This window comes from Myotis myotis, unplaced genomic scaffold, assembly GCF_014108235.1.
Source record: "Myotis myotis isolate mMyoMyo1 unplaced genomic scaffold, mMyoMyo1.p scaffold_m19_p_12, whole genome shotgun sequence".
Classification (NCBI taxonomy): Eukaryota; Metazoa; Chordata; class Mammalia; order Chiroptera; family Vespertilionidae; genus Myotis; species Myotis myotis.
The window spans coordinates 23,321,971-23,338,417 of NW_023416316.1; the positions used below are offsets into that span (position 1 = coordinate 23,321,971).

The following is a 16,447-nucleotide window of genomic DNA, read 5'->3' on the forward strand; positions in this document are numbered from 1 at the left end:
ATTACATAAAAGGGTACGGTCTTTTTTTTTTTTTTTTTTAGTTTTATTCATTTCAAACGGGCCAGATCCGGCCCGCGGGCCGTAGTTTGCCCACGGCTGATTTAGACTGAGCTTCAAGGTTCTCCTTTAGTTTAACAGCTACCCACCTCTAATTCTAAGTTGTTGTCTCTTAGGTCATCACCTACCTTGTTATGCACATGACAATAGCTACTATAATGGCGATCTGCACAGCTCCAATAATTGCTGCGATGAGAACATGAGTGAGCTTTTGCCTGCTTGGCACTACGTAGAGAATACTAAAGTCCGTCTTTTCACAGTGCTGTCCAGTGTAACCGGATTCACATCTGAAAAGGCAGGAGGGAAGGAATTTCTATGAGAATTACAAATCTCAATAATTTCAGGTTTTAAAAGTAAAAGGTATAAAAATGATATATTTTAATAGGTATAGAAAATCAGGCACCCTCCCACTACTTAAAAAAAAAAATTGCCATTTGTGGATTTCCTTACACTTTTTAATATATCTATTTTACGTGGTGCCTTTTCCCCCCATCATTATATCACATTAATTTTTAAAGTTGCTAGTCTTTATTACCTTCATTCAAAAATAGATAAATAATATTTCACTCAGTGACTATAACAGAGCTAACTTATCTATTTCTTGTTCGAAGACCTATCAGTTATTTTCCATTTTTCACAATTATAAATTAGGTGTGGTGAACATCTTGGATGAATGTATACTTTTGTATATTAGTGTTATTCTTTAGGCTACTTAGAAATGGGATTATTGAATAAATAGGTATAAACATTTACAGTTCTTTGAACACAGCACCAAATTATAGTCGGGACACTTTTCAATGTAAATAATATCATCACTGAAGATGCAGGCAGGAGATAAGTTATTAATAATAAAAATGAAGACAAGCAGTGGAGTAGTTGCTAATCTTAGAAATTATCTAATTCCAATTAAAAAATAAATAAAAAGGCAACAATATCGTGATAATAATAATATGACAGGAGGAAACATTTAAGATAGTTAACAGAAAATTTACAATGTTAGCTGACAGAAGTAAAATGCATGAATTAGGCAGCCTTCAGTTGGAAATGATTAATAAAACATCTGGAGTGTACAGACAGTGTATTTATTCATGTCCCACACTTCATTACAAAAAATAAAAAGCTTTTTTAATAAAGCATTTATAATAACAACAAGAAACCTGGGGACAGGGATAAAGCAGGGGAAGCCAGGGGTGATGTGAGTCCACCAATCCCAACCCTGAGGTTTCTGCCAGAAGGTGTCACATTGGGCTCTAAGCTTCCTAGCAGACAAAACAAAAACAAAACAAAAACGCAGGAAAGTTGATATATAGACTATGGGATAGAATTGAGGGCCCAGAAATGCACCCATACATCTATGGTCAACTCATGCCTGACAATGGTGCTAAGACAATTCAATGGGGAAAGAACAGTCTGTTCAACAAATGATGCTGGGACAACTGGACGACCACAGACAAATAAATGAAGTTGGACCTCTTCTTCACAAAATACACAAAAATTAACTCAAAATGGATCATAAATCTAAAACTAAGAGCTAAAACTATAACACTCAGGGGGGAAAAAAGAAGTAGATCTTCATACCTTTAGATTAGGCAATGATCTCTTAGATATGACACCAACAGCACAAAAGCATCAACAACAAAAATGTTAAATTGAATTACATGAAAATTAAAATCTGTGCATAAGGGCACTATCAAGAAAGTGAAAAGATTGCCCGCAGAATGGGAGAAAATTTTTGCAAATTATATATCTGATAAGAGACTTACATCTAGAATACATAAAAAACTATAACAACTCCTTAACAAAAAATTGCAAAATGGGCAAAAGATCTAAACAGACATTTCTCCAAATAAGATATACAAGTGGCAAATAAACACATAAAAAGATAGTAACACCATTAGCCTTCAGAGAAATGTAAATCAAAACCACAATAAGATACCACTTGGCCAGAATAAAAAAATTCAGATACTAACAAATGTTGGCGAGGATACTAAAGATAATGTAAAATAGTTCAGCCACTTTTGAAAACAGTCTAAAATTTCCTCAAAAAGTTATAAACAGAGTTACCATTTGGCCCAGCAATTTCACTTGGCATTTACCTAAGTGAAATTAGGTATAAATCCATACAAAACCTGCAAACAATTATTCAGGCAGCATTATTCATAATAGCCAAAAAGGGGAAACAATCCAAATATTCATCAACTAGTAAGTGGATTAAAAATGTGGTATTATCCATTCAATAGAATTCATTCAGCCATAAAAAGGAACAAAGTACTGACACATGCTACAACATGGATGAACCTTGAAAACATGAGGCTAAGTGAAAGAAGTCAGTCACAGAAAACCACATATCATATAAGTCCACTTAAATGAAATGTCCAGACTAGGTAAATCTGGAGAGACAAATAGATTAGTGGCTGCCTAAGACTGAGGAGGATGGGAAGTTTGGGAGTAATTGCTAAAGGGTATGGAGTTTCTTCTTGGGGTGATGAAATGTTCTAAAATTCATTATGCCGACTGCAACACTCTGCAAATATACTTTAAAAAACCATTGAATTGTCCCCCAAAAAATGAAACGAAAGAAAGTGGTAAGATCACTGACACAGAATACAATCTCCACAAAATAAAATCAAAGCAGCTGTTCCAAAGAACCACAGTTGCTATTGTTATTAAATTCAAGGGAACTTTATCTCAGTGGTCCTCATTAAAAGAGGGGCAACCCTCTGGTACAGAGGACACCATCCTCAGCAATGCAGCTGCAATAAATTCAATAATATGAGCAAGTCCCTTAGGAGATTTTAAATAATCTTTCATGGTAAGCTAATGGCCAGAAGTCAAAGCTCAGTAAAATAAAAAGTTCCACAGGGAGCTATAACACTGTCCTAGATATGCAGCACTCTGACAGTTAAGCTTAATCCAAAGATTAAAATCAGAATATAAAAAAGAATGTATAGGCCATTTATTGTTCAGGCAATCCTCCCTGGATATTATTTTCTGCAACTCACTTTGAGTTATGCTCTCAAAATACCTTGAGTATTAACTTCTAGGTGATTACTTCTTCATCTGCTATTCATTAAAGGCAGATCCAGGCTACGCTACCCTCTATTCTCTCACCCCACATACCCTCCACAGTAATCCCATTCACTTCCATGGCCTCAAGTGCTGATTCATTCAATTAACATGTTCACTGAGCACCTGACATGTAGCAGGTACTGTAGTGGGCATATGGGAAACATCAATGAGCAAAAGAAATAAAGATCCCTGGCCTGGTTACCCTCTAGCTGGGGAAGGGAGGGTCAATGCACGTAATAAGTAAATGGTTATTTTAGAAGGTGATATGCATTACAGTAAGGTTTTGTTTGTTTATTCTGTTTTGTTTTGGAAAGCAGGAGGAGAGGAGGAAAATGAAAGAGTCGGGGGAAAGGAGCTAGAGGAGTACAGAAACCAAGAGACCTGATTGCAAGTGGCCTCTTTTACGTCTTAGAGAGCGAGAGTCACTGGCCTGGAGACTGGCAGAACAAAAGAAAAGTATACTATTTCTCCATGTTTTGATGTTTTTACAAAGAAAAGAAAAAAAGGATTCTGGTGAAACTTCAGGAGGCAGGAGTGAGCAGAATAACCCGTCTCCCCTCGTCTATGGAAACGGCACCTGGCTAACGGGACCAACCTGAGGGAGAGGGTGAGCTCCAGGCAGCAGCAGCAAGAAGGGCTATTGGTAGACAGACACGGAACAGCAAAAAGCACTAACACAGGTTGAATATCCGAAAATCAGAGCTCTAATTTTGTCCCAACTCTATTTGTAACTTGCTGCTAACTGTGAACAAGTCACATAAGCTCTCTGGAATCAGACAGGTTTACACCCTTTCCGTTTCCATCTCTCCCATCACACCTGGTTCTCCATCCTCATCTCCTTATTTTTAGAAATCTATTTTAGCATGTATTCTGAGTTACATGTTCTCTGTTCTTCCCACATTCCTCAGTCCCTCAACCACCTTATGACAGATTGCCTAACAACCAAATAGTGTTGAAGTATACTTATTTTTATATGAAAATATACGTATAACATCATATTAAAAATGTGAAATCTCAAAATCCTAATACAACGCTGTTTTGCATATTATCTGCCAAGTTTTTTGAAATGACGCTTTTTAAAATATCTCCACTGCAAGTAAACAGTATTTTTTGGTAACAGCTCATCCACATTTCACTGCCTTGTATAGAGCAGGGACCACCGATGGGAAAAAAATGTCTCATCTCTGACCTGGGGGTACCGACTTACCTACAAGAAGCCTTCTGAGTAGCATAGATGAATTCACACTTTCCATGGATGCAGTAACCATTGAGGTTTTCAGGGCAAGGCATGTGGTTTCCAATATAAACATCTTCTCTTTGATCACTAGCATCTTAAAAGAGCATAAACCAGGTCAATAAATAATGAAAAGCAAATTGAGAAATATGTACTTTTCAAGGGTTCTGAGACAATAAGTAAATTCACCCCTTGCTGGGTACTTTGGAAAGGAAATTTATCAAGTAGCAGGCTGGATAAGAATCAAGGTCACATAATGCCAGAAACACAGCAGGTTCAAACTCAAAGCATTTGAAAGTATTTGCAGGATGTGACCACTATGAGCCCCTGTTATTTAAAAACAATCTACCAAAATAACCCACACAACTAAACATCTTTGTTAAAGACATAAATGTGACTTCTATGAGAAAGCTCATCTCTGTGACAGAGAGATGCTGTCTATGCCATTGGCTTTTGGAGAATCAGCTTATTCTAATCATTCACCTGGGGGCTATGAAATTGAGGCCAAGGAACACTGGAATGGCAGAAAGTTATGGGATGCTGAAATTTTAAGGTAAAAGGTTTATTTTTGGAATGAACACTAACAAGCACACTGATTTTTTTCCAAATGGAAATACTTTTGCTATTCTTTTTACACAGCATTTTCAGTATATGTTAATGTAAAAAATGTCAAATAATATAGAGGACAAAATATATTTAATCACCTGAGATCCCCCTATCCACAGAAAACTACTGTAAACAGCTGTTCAGACTTAGGTATACTGATTTGAACTGAACTGAGCTGAAGTGAAGAAAATGGAAGTGTGCTGAGTAATTCCACTGTCAGAAATGGGGAAAGGGTCAGGAAGGAAAAACAGAAAGAGGCAGGACAGATGAAGACATAGGGGCCCAGTCTTCAAAATCAATCATATTCATTCATCCATACTCTCTATCCATCCCTCTCTCTCTCTCTCTCTTTTTTTTTAATTTTCAGTGAACTGCTACATCATGGGGAGTTTTTTGGTTTTGTTTTTTGTCTAAAGTTTTACATATGTCTCCTTTTCCCCCATTGACGCACGCCACCCCCTGCCATTCCCACCTCCGAGGGCAAGCCCCCTCCACCCCAGGGGCTGTGCCCATTGGTTATGCTAATATGCATGCACATAAGTCCTTTGGTTGATCTCTAACCGCCCCCCCCCCACCTCCACCACCTCCCCTGTCATTTGTCTCTGGATCTATTTTTGTTCATCATTATTTCCCACATATGAGTAAGATCACGTGATATTTATCTTTCTCCGACTGGCTTATTTCGATTAGCATAATCCATCCATCCCTCTCTATCCGCCCCCCCCCCCCTCAAACTTACATACACATGCTCATTCACAAAGGCACAGGTTTTGGAATGGATTTTTGTACTTTTTTTCTGGCACATTAATCCTCAATTCTATGAACCCAGAGTTCCCCAATGTGTACAGGCCTGTCAATTTCCCATTTCCTGCCGTTTCTTTCGACAGTTCCAGCTTACAGATTCTGTGTATTATTAGCTGTGTGACCTTGAGCATACTGCTCTCTGTAAGCTTGACATTGCATAACTGCAAAATCAGAATCATAATAGGGCCTATACATCATGTGGTTTCAAGGACTACGTGAGATAATTACTGCATGTACAATACACTAAAACAACCAGCTAGCACCCCATGTAACAGCAAAGGCTTATCTCCCCCAAAGACAAATAAAGATGCTAATATAATCTGAAGAATGTTAATGGAAACAAAAAGAAGGAGTAAAATAGGAGGCTGTGTGTGTGTGTGTGTTTATGAGAAAGGAAAGAGCAAGAGAGAGAAGTGGGAATAGAGGTGCCAACTGCAGAAAAAACTGAGAACTAAAAATGTAGATTTTTCTGAAGATCAAAATTTACATATAAGAGGAGAAAATTTTAATGATGATCAAGCTCAATGATAGGATAACTAAAGCAGAAAGGTCATGTCATCCCTAACAAGACAAAACTGATGCCTTTTAACCTCAAAATTCATGTGTTTACATTGTACTAAATTATGCGTAGAAAAAGAACTACACTAGAATTCAAGAAGCACAGCATATAAATTCTCAATTTTAAGGGCATCTCTGCTGTTTTGTGACCTTGGTCTCACTTTCTCTAACAGAGTTAAATGAGATCAGCATTGTCCAACGGGAGTGAAATACAAGACATATGTCATTTTTTATTTCCTTAGTAGCCATATTTTTAGAAAGTAAAAATAGGTAAATTCATTTTAATCATCTATTTTACTTAACCCGATATATCAAATAAACATCATTTCAACCTATAATCAACATTTATTGTAAAACTGGTATTTTCCACTCTTTTTTTCTTAAATTAATCTTCAAAATCCCTTTGGTAAGCCCTTTGCACTCACAACACACCTCAATTCCCACCAGCCACCTTTCAAGATCTCAGTGGCCCCATGTGGCCAGTCGCTACCAGGCTGGACAGCACAGAATGGATGACTTATTCATTTTTCATCTACTGATCATGTCCCACATGTCAGGCACTCCGCTACGCATGGGAGATAGAAAAATAATCAAGACATATCCGGTCCTCAAAGGGCTCACCAGCTCTCCTCCGGCTCCCAAACTGTCATCCCGCTGTGCAGAAAGAAATCAAGCCCTCCTGTAGGCTGCTGGAATCCTGAGCACCCACTCGTCTACTCCAATACTCAGGATACTGTCGTACAGCTATTTGGGGTTTTTAAATCAATCGCTACCATGAGACTCTCAGAGCCTTTGAGGACCTAGACGTTTGTGTTACTCATTTCTGTATAACTCTTAACACTTGGGAGGTAGTACTTTTCTTGCTCCGGTTTTAAACTGAAAGTGCTATTCTACGTTTGAAATCAAGCCCTAAGTGGCGTAAGGGAAAAAGCAGTGTCTCCCACAGCATTCATCACCCCGCACCTCTCAGAACATGGTACTTTCTTGGTGTCACACACAAGGAAGTAAGTAAAGGGGCCATAGAGACTGAGGTTATGCACCAACCTATAGTAATAAAGTCCTACAAGGTGTATAACCATAGGACTGGATAGTCTAGAGACTGTGGTAATGTGCTCATCTACCATAAGAAAGTCCTATAAACAGCAGAAAATTTCCAGAATAATGCGGAGCTGAAAGCTAGCAGGATTCAGCTACATGACAGCAATGAGAAAAAGTTAACTAATTTAAGAACAGGGTTTTGAGAAATTAATAGACAAAGTATGGCCCCAACAGCATTTACTGAATGAATTAATAAAAGAATGTGGTGTCAAGCTCTAGAGAAAGTGAAGCTGTATAAAACATGAACATGTCTAATAAAACTTTGAAGTCTGTGGCTGTCACAGAATCCAGATTCGGCCTTCTGCTCAATACCAATGCTATTCATTCCATTATATTTACATACTATTTCTGTGCACAGCCATATGCTCAGCTAAGCTACACAAGATACTTATTGAAAGTATATATGGTCCCCGTCCTGAAAAAAAGTTTATAATCAATTTAGGAAATCAACATATACACACGAAAACCTGAACAAGCCCTAACTGGTTTGCTCAGTGGATAGAGCATTGGCCTGTGGACTGAAGGGTCCTGGGTTTAATTCCAGTCAAGGGCACAAACATCAGCTGCAGCTCAATCCCTGGCCCTGGTCGGGTTGTGTGCAGGAGGCAACCAATTGATGTCTCTCTCTCACATCAACGTTTCTCTCTCTCCCTTCCACTCTCTAAAAATCAGTGGAAAAATATCCTCAGGTGAGGATTAACAAACAAAAAGCTGAAAATACAAGGGAAGAAGGAAGAGAAGTGTGGCTCAGTAACTGAAAAGAGCATTGGTACTTAGATATGAAAGTGATGTATTATTAGTAACTCTTGCAAGTTGAGAATTACAGGAGGCCAAGGCAGGGATGAGGGAAGTCTAGGATAGCTGGAGACCTTGACCTAGGAGTCAGTCCAGGAGTGGACTTATAGAGGAATGGTGGAAATCAAAAAGAAGGTAGGACACAGTTCTCAAGAACAAGTAGTAGTATGCCGAAACCGGTTTGGCTCAGTGGATAGAGCGTTGGCCTGCGGACTGAAAGGTCCCAGGTTCGATTCCGGTCAAGGGCATGTACCTGGGTTGCGGGCACATCTCCCAGTGGGAGATGTGCAGGAGGCAGCTGATCGATGTTTCTCACTCATTGATGTTTCTAGCTCTCTATCTCTCTCCCTTCCTCTCTGTAAAAAATCAATAAAAAAATAAAAAAAATAAAAAGAACAAGTAGTAGATGAACCTACAAAGATCTGTACATTCAGACTGGGGAAGGGTATCAGGCAAAGTTGGAAAAATAAGGTGAAGTCAAATTATGGAAAAACATGAACTCCAAGTGAGAAATGTTTTCTTGATCGTGTGAAGAACAACACAATGAAAGCCGTGTTTTACATAAAAAATTAACTGAGAGTGGTTACCTAGGGCTGGTGGTTAAGGGGGATGGAGAGTAACTGCTAATGGGTGTGAGTTGTTTTCCTGGGAGGTAATGAAAATGGTCTAAAATTATATTATGATGATGCTTGTACAACTCTGTAAATATAACAAGAACACAATGAACTGCACATTTTAAACAAGTGAACTTAATAGTATGTAAAGACTCAAAAAGCTGTGGGGGGAAAAAATAATTGGATACCAGCCTGGAAGATAAAGGGGCAAGAGAACTAGAAAGACCAATTAGAAGGTCACTACATAATCCAAACTTGTGACAATGAAAAAGCTAAGCTAGAGTTCAGCAGTAGGAATAGATACTAGAGATGCGGAAAAATAAATATGGCTTGAAGATGCTTTGGAAAGTAAATGAGCTAAAAACTCAGATCTGGAATGGTCCCTGCAGGCTCTCTTGTCTGAAGAAGGAATCCCTTTAGTTAATAACCCCGCAAGCCTGTTTTTACCTGCATACTTCCAGATGTTAGAAACTCAACACAGTTAATTTCAGTATTACCAAATTTTCTTATGTTAAATAAAATCTCTCTTCCTTGAACTTTGTGTAGATTTCCCCCATGTCTGTTCACCCACTAACCCATTGCCCGATTATTTTTCTTAAGGTCAAACTTCCCCAGTCCAACAATCCTTTAGATCAGTGGTTCTCAACCTTCCTAATGCCGCGACCCTTTAATACAGTTCCTCATGTTGTGACCCAACCATAAAATTATTTTCGTTGCTACTTCATAACTGTAATTTTGCTACTGTTATGAATTGTAATGTAAATATCTGATATACAGGATGTATTTAGGCGACCCCTGTGAAAGGGTCGTTCGACCCCCAAAGAGATCGTGACCCACAGGTTGAGAACCGCTGCTTTAGATAGTTTAATACAACCATAAGAGTGGTGCCCAGCCTTGGCCGGGTGGCTCAGTTGGTTGGAGTATTATCCTGTACACCGAAAGATCATAGGTTTGATTCCTGGTCAGGGCAATGCCCAGGTTGTGGGTTCGATCCCCGGTCAGGGTGTGTGCATGAAGTGGCTGGTCAACGTTTCTCTCTCTCTCTCTCTCTCTCTCTCTCTCTCTCTCTCTCTCTCTCTCTCTCTCATTCACCACCCCTCCCTTCCTCCCTTTCTCTCTCTCTCAAATCAATAAAAATATATCCTTGGGTGAAGATTAGAAAAAAAATTTTTTAAAGAAAGATCAAGGCTAGAGAACAAATTTTGCCAAGATGATAGCTGACAGTAGATTACCTATTTGGAAGGAAATTAAGAAAGAAAGCAAGGGGAGCAGAACAGAATTCTAGAATAGCTGTGATAGAAGAGAAAGAATGCCAGGGTTTAGTGTCAGAAAGTCCTTTCTCTGTCATTCTACACAAGCCACAAAATCTCAGTTTCAGCTTTTTCATCTACAAAATGAGGAAAACATGATGTAATGAGGGTTAAATAATAATACAAATATGTGAAAGCACTTGGCACATAGTAGGGTATTCAATTGATAATTGCTGAATGGTGAATGCCCTGTGGTTGTTCCTCATGAATCATTAAACATGCTGTAGATAGGAAGCATAGTCAGGCTACCAACAAGGAAACTAGAAAGCAAAAGTATTAACAATCCCCATAATAACATCAATAATAAATTCAGTGATGTGGCATTTAATATTCAGAGAAATCCTAGGCAGTAGATATTAATGCCACTTTATAGATGTGATGATTGAGGCGCCGAGAAATCAGGCCACACAGCCTTTGAATGTGAACCAAGTCTGACCCGTGAGCACAAGCTCTTTACCATCACACTATTATTTCACCAAGCTACCCTGGGAGGTGTGTAGGGAATGGACAAATGCAGCATGTCCAAGCACCTGCTCTCTAGGCCAAGTAAATTAATAACTTCAAAAAGGAAAGATTAAAAAGGCTTTAAAGATGCCATAAAGCAGGGGCAGAAGCAGAACCTCGCACAGCAAGAACTGGGCAGAGAATGGTCCTGTCTAAACAATGTCCTCAGGCAAGTGGTGACAGGCAGGCTCCAGGAATAACAGCTGCGGCCACTGGTCCCTGAACAATGTTCTGTGTGTCTGCAACACACAAAGTGTTATTGGCCACCCAGCGGCTCCTCCCACCCAGAAACAAATCCACCAGCAGCAGCAGTGTTTTCAAATACAAAGGAGAGTATGGTTCTAAGTGACCATGATGTAAGGAAACCCAGCGCCACATGGCTTATCTGCAAAGGCGTGTCCCACCAGCTATCTGTCCTGGTCCATCAATAAACAACCCAAACAAAGCACAAGGAGTTGTATTAACAACCAAGACATGCATTTTGAAAGTCAAGTGCCGAAGCCACAACTACATCGATACTGTATCAGTAAGTCTAGGGTTCATTATTTCTACAAATCCCCAATTAAAAGATATAATATGCCCTTACTTTTTTCCCCTATACTACCTTGTACCCCAAGCTTCATCACTAACATCTCTCTATATATATCCTTCCCTAACTGCAGTCTTCCTGGACCCCATCAAAGAATTTTCTACATAGGTAAACACGCCTATCTGCCCTCCAACACTTCCCACTCTTTCATTTTTAAATCCACTATTTTTCACACCAACCTTGACTCTTCCTGTCCTAGCTTTTCCACTCTGCCCAGTGAAACACCTATTCTAATGTGAATAAACGCATCCACCTTCTCATTCCCTTAGAAAATATTCCTTTCATCTCTCTGACATACCAAGATCACATTCCTTCCTAAAACACCTTTCCTCCCACCGTCCCCTGCTGTCACCTCCAGATCAGCATTCCATCCTCTCTCCCAACAACCTTCCTCTCTTAGGGGTCTGTGCCGTCCACCTACAAATCCTTCTAACCATCCTCTTTGTGACTCTCCACCATGCTCCACAACCCACACCCTCAGACTTCCTTCGGTGATTTTAGCAACTGGCTCAGTCTTACCTTCAGATGAGGCAGAATTTTTCAAAACCATTGGTTTTTTAAAGAAAGAGAGAGGAAGGGAGAGGGATAGAGACATAGAAACATCAAAGAAAGAGAAACATCATCAATCAGCTGCCTCTTGCAAGCCCCCTACTGGGGATTGAGCCGGCAACATGGACATGTGCCCTGACTGGGAATCAAACCATGACCTCTTGGTTCCTAGGTTGACACTCAACCACTGAGCCATACTGGCCAGGCCAAAACCATTTTTAAAAGGTCATATCAAAAGAGCTGTATTAGAATATATCAACAACAGTCTCCAAGCAATGGAATATTTCTCTGATATTGCTGGTCAGCAGGCAAGGAGACTACTGAGAAAGACAGGTCATAGGTAGGGTGAGGGTGAGGGTGAGGGTGAGGGTGAGGGTGAGGGTGAGGGTGAGGGTGAGGTATAGATCAGGAAAGAAGCAAAAATGTCTTGGTAATAAAAAGGTGTTATGGTTCAATTTTAGACTGAAAATATCTTTTGATAAAAAATGGCCTCATTAAAATGTCATACGCCTCAAAGGAACTTCCTGGGTAGATGGAATTATTATAGATTGTGATAAAGTGTAGTGTACTGGGGATATCCATTTGACAAATGGGGATATCCCCATTTGTCAAAATTGATAGCTAACATTTGTGTATCTCAGTGCATGTAAATTATACCTCAAAAAAACAACAGTAAAATAAGAATAATGACAATCAAGTGGATGGGGTTATAAAGGCAAAACAAGAATGACAATGCTGATTACCTGTTGAAGATGAGTATTGGGTGCATGAGGGTTCATTATACTATTCTGTTTTCACATGTTTGATATTTTCTATAATCAGCTTTTTAAAATGCCACATACCCATCTCCCACACACCTCATGCTCAGCCATCCTATCCTTGATGCCTTCAACATCTACAACAAAGCTTCTGACACTGCAATTTCAATGGTTACCGGTGGTTTTTCAACAGGCCAAGAAAAGCACTAATTCAGCCTCCATGCTGGACATTCAAATGCTCCATTTCATGAGCACTCTCCTCCAAGAGCTCAACTTAAAAGATCTTTCTTGCTGAGAACTGTCTTACAATTTTTCCAGCTCTTCCTTTGGTTCTTAGATGTAACCTCATTCAGCTTCGATTGGTCCTTTCCCGAGAGTAGTTGTGAGAATCAAATGAAATAATAGATATGAAAATGAGAAGTAAAAGAGCAGTGCACATGAGGTCAAGGGACCCGGAACCCAGCCTCTGCTCAGACCTTTACTGCATGTAAGATTTTGCACAAATAAATCCTACAGCTGCTTAGAGCTGCATCCATTCTTTGACAAGTATGGAACAGACACTCTACTAAATGTCAGGAATACAAACGTGAACATGATAGATACAGCCTCCTGTCCTCATAGCCTAGAGGGAGATACAGATGGGTAAAAAGGCAACTATAATTAGAGTAGACTATGTGCTTGGATAGGGAAGTATATGAGAGAGGCACCTAATCTAGATTTAAGGGTGAAGGAATACTTCCCAAAAGGAAATGACTTTTAAGCTGAGCCTGAAATGAATAATAGGCAAAGAAGAGTTCCAGGCAGAGGGAACAAGGCTGAAAGACCTGTGCACAGAGGAGAGGCTCCCGCCACTGCCACTGTGCTTGTCAGCCATGAGCCTGGCTTCTGGCTGAGAGGCGCTCCCCCTATGGGAGCACACTGACCACCAGGGGGAAGCTCCTGAGTTGAGCATCTGCCTCCTGGAGGTCAGTGCGCATCATAGCGACCGGTCTTTCTGGCTGCTCCGCCATAGAGGTCGCTTAGGCTTTTGTTAGCTAGACAATCACTGCAGAATGTATACTGCTTAACAGAGAGCCAAGTTGGAAAGGTCATTATAATAGACATAGAATTACTAAGGACAGCTAGTGACTACATTTCAATAGTTGGCCAAAATTTTAAAAATCATGATTCGGTACCTTTCACATCTGGTCGATATGGTAGTCCATCATCTTTCTTTCCCAACAAACTAGTGTCATCGGTGTCTATAAGAGAAAACAGTTTTCAAATTAAGATACATATGATGTTTAAGTCACACCAGGTAACTCCCAAATATTACAAATGTTCCAGGTCCTTCCCAACTCTGTCCACTCCCTTGCTCACATTCCCCACCATTCTCTTGATCTATTGTGGCATCTCTGCCTCAGGCCTCGGGCCTCCCAGATGTATACACGCTCTGCAGGCGAACAGTCTGATTTCATTCAGACTGCACCTCAAATGTCTTCGCCTTAAAAAGTCTTCCTGGGGCAAACTAAAATAATGCATACCCTGAAGAAAAAGGATTAATCCTTTCTCCAAGGGACAATGGTTTCGAGATTTACCTTCTACCACAGTTTCCCTGGAAACATATCAGATTAAGATAAATATAGAATCTCAACTTGTTCTCAGACAATTTTACTATAAAAATGACCCCGGACAGTGCACTGTCTCTAGACTTGGAAGGCTGTAAATGAATCGTAAATACCCGCTGGGAAGCACAAGCTGAAGCTTCCTATACACATGGGGGAGGAGAGGGAAGATACAGTTAGGTGTGGATGGAAATATTATACAGGGGACCAAAATAAAAGGTAAGGGTCAACTACTCCAAAGGATTCTAAATCTGCATGAATTTCATTTCACAAAATTCTTAAGCTTGGCCAACAGCTCTGAATTTGAAATTCCAGGTAGTATCATCAACCATGCTCCAGTTCTTCTGGGGGGAAAAAAGATATTTTCTCCAAGCTCTTCTTTCAACCTAGACTCTAAATGCCACCACATGACAGAAAGACAAACCAAACTACTTTCTTGAGATCAAAGCTAAGTGGACTATCTACCTATCTATCAGCAAATGGTTTCCTCTGCCATGCCCCCCTTGAAATCCTCAGGTGAGTTTCTTGGGTATCATTTGGTAGCTTAGACCAGAAGTATTGCACATAGTTTTGCAGTATTACACAAATAATTTGTTACCAATATAAAGTACCAAATTTTGGTTTACAATCTTTTCCCCTTAGATCAGTTAAAAACATATCCCTTTAATAAGTCCAAAAAAGGAAGGAGCCCCTGGCCGGTTTGGCTCAATAGATAGAGCGTCGGCCTGCGGACTGAAGAGTTCCAGGTTCGCTTCCAGTCAAGGGCATACGCCTGGGTTGGGGGCTCGATCCCCAGTAGAGGGCGTGCAGGAGGCAGCTGATCAATGATTCTCTCTCTTACTGATGTTTCTATTTCTCTCTCCCTCTCCCTTCCTCTCTGAAATAAATTTAAAAAAATTTTTTTAAAAAAGGAAGGAGGTAGAGGAGAGTGGTTAGACCTAATAAGCAATCACAGTGTACAATGCTAGTCCATGAGCATGTGCCTGGCCCTTGCATGTTACTAGGAAATAATACATTATCCAGCCCTTGTGCATCTTACTGAGGAAAGGTTTGAAAACATTTGTCTTCAGTGCCTGAGTAACTCTAGTAGGGATGGAAAACAAAAATTCATTCTTAGTTGGGATCATGGCTTCTAAACTATGACAAAAAGCAAAAAGGGCAAAAAGAATTTTTACTGAAGGTAATTATTTTTCCTTACATTCTATAACTTCACACCATAAGTTCTGATAGTACATAATATGTAGGGGCAAAAAAAATTACAGAAAGACTGTGGAAACAAAGTAAACTATTATGCTTTAGAGAAAAAGACGAAGAAAATATGGCAATATTTACAGTTTTACTATAATTAAGATACTAGTAAATTGATTAATTCTTAAACAGCTATAATCATTATAAATTTAAGACAACCTTTAAGAAGTATGAATGTATCTAGAAATCCATGTTAAAGTCCACTTCATAACTAAATAATCAAAAAGCATGGTTTGAGTTTTCAGAAGATACAAATAAATGAGAGAAAAAAATCTAAAATAGCAATAGATTAAAGAAATTCAAAAATATAAAAAAAGAAAATAAAGCATCGAGTTCTCATTTTTCAAATTTGGAACACTATCAAAGTGTATAAATAAGATAAAAGACATACAAATTAAAGAATGGACTCTGGATAAGTAGAATGAATTTTACCTGTGCAATGACCGAGATGCCTTATGTCAATCTGTTCTTGCTTTATACAAGATGCCTCTCGAACAAAACAAGGATTGTTATAGGAACTCCCATCAGAAGCACACACAGGGTTAAAACTGTATCCACTGCAGTCTATATTACATACACACCTGTAGGAAAAGACAAAAATTACCTCCTAGGTCTATTTTACAACAAATGTATTTCACGAGGCTGCAACCTCAAAGAAGAGAACCTCTGTGTCTCTGCTTTCTGTAGCAAACATCAACATGTTGTTTTAAGTCCCTGACTGGTTTAAGCCAAGTGAATCCTCAGCTAATAATTTCTTTCAGGCAAGAATTTAGAGATAATCTCACCCCAAAATTAATATTCCAGAACAGGGGTCCTCAAACTTTTTAAACAGGGGGCCAGTTCACTGTCCCTCAGACCGTTGGAGGGCCGGACTATAGTTTAAAAAAAAACTATGAACAAATTCCTATGCACACTGCACATATCTTATTTTGAAGTAAAAAAACAAAACGGGAACAAATACAATATTTGTATTTGCATGTGGCCCGCGGGCCGTAGTTTGAGGACCCCTACTCTAGAATTTTCATATCTAGATACAATAAGCAGGAGATG

General features: G+C 39.4%; 1 protein-coding gene across 1 annotated transcript in view; it reads right to left on the reverse strand.

Moving 5' to 3' along the window:
- Positions 1-16,447, reverse strand: part of TMEFF1 (transmembrane protein with EGF like and two follistatin like domains 1) — a 78,415-nt gene that overhangs the window by 5,434 nt on the left and 56,534 nt on the right. Inside the window, exons 6-9 of the mRNA XM_036330188.1 lie at positions 15,830-15,978; positions 13,721-13,786; positions 4,334-4,457; positions 186-344 (exon numbers count right to left, since the gene is read on the reverse strand). Coding sequence (XP_036186081.1) covers positions 186-344; positions 4,334-4,457; positions 13,721-13,786; positions 15,830-15,978 — 498 coding nt within the window. The remainder of the gene's footprint in view (positions 1-185; positions 345-4,333; positions 4,458-13,720; positions 13,787-15,829; positions 15,979-16,447) is intronic.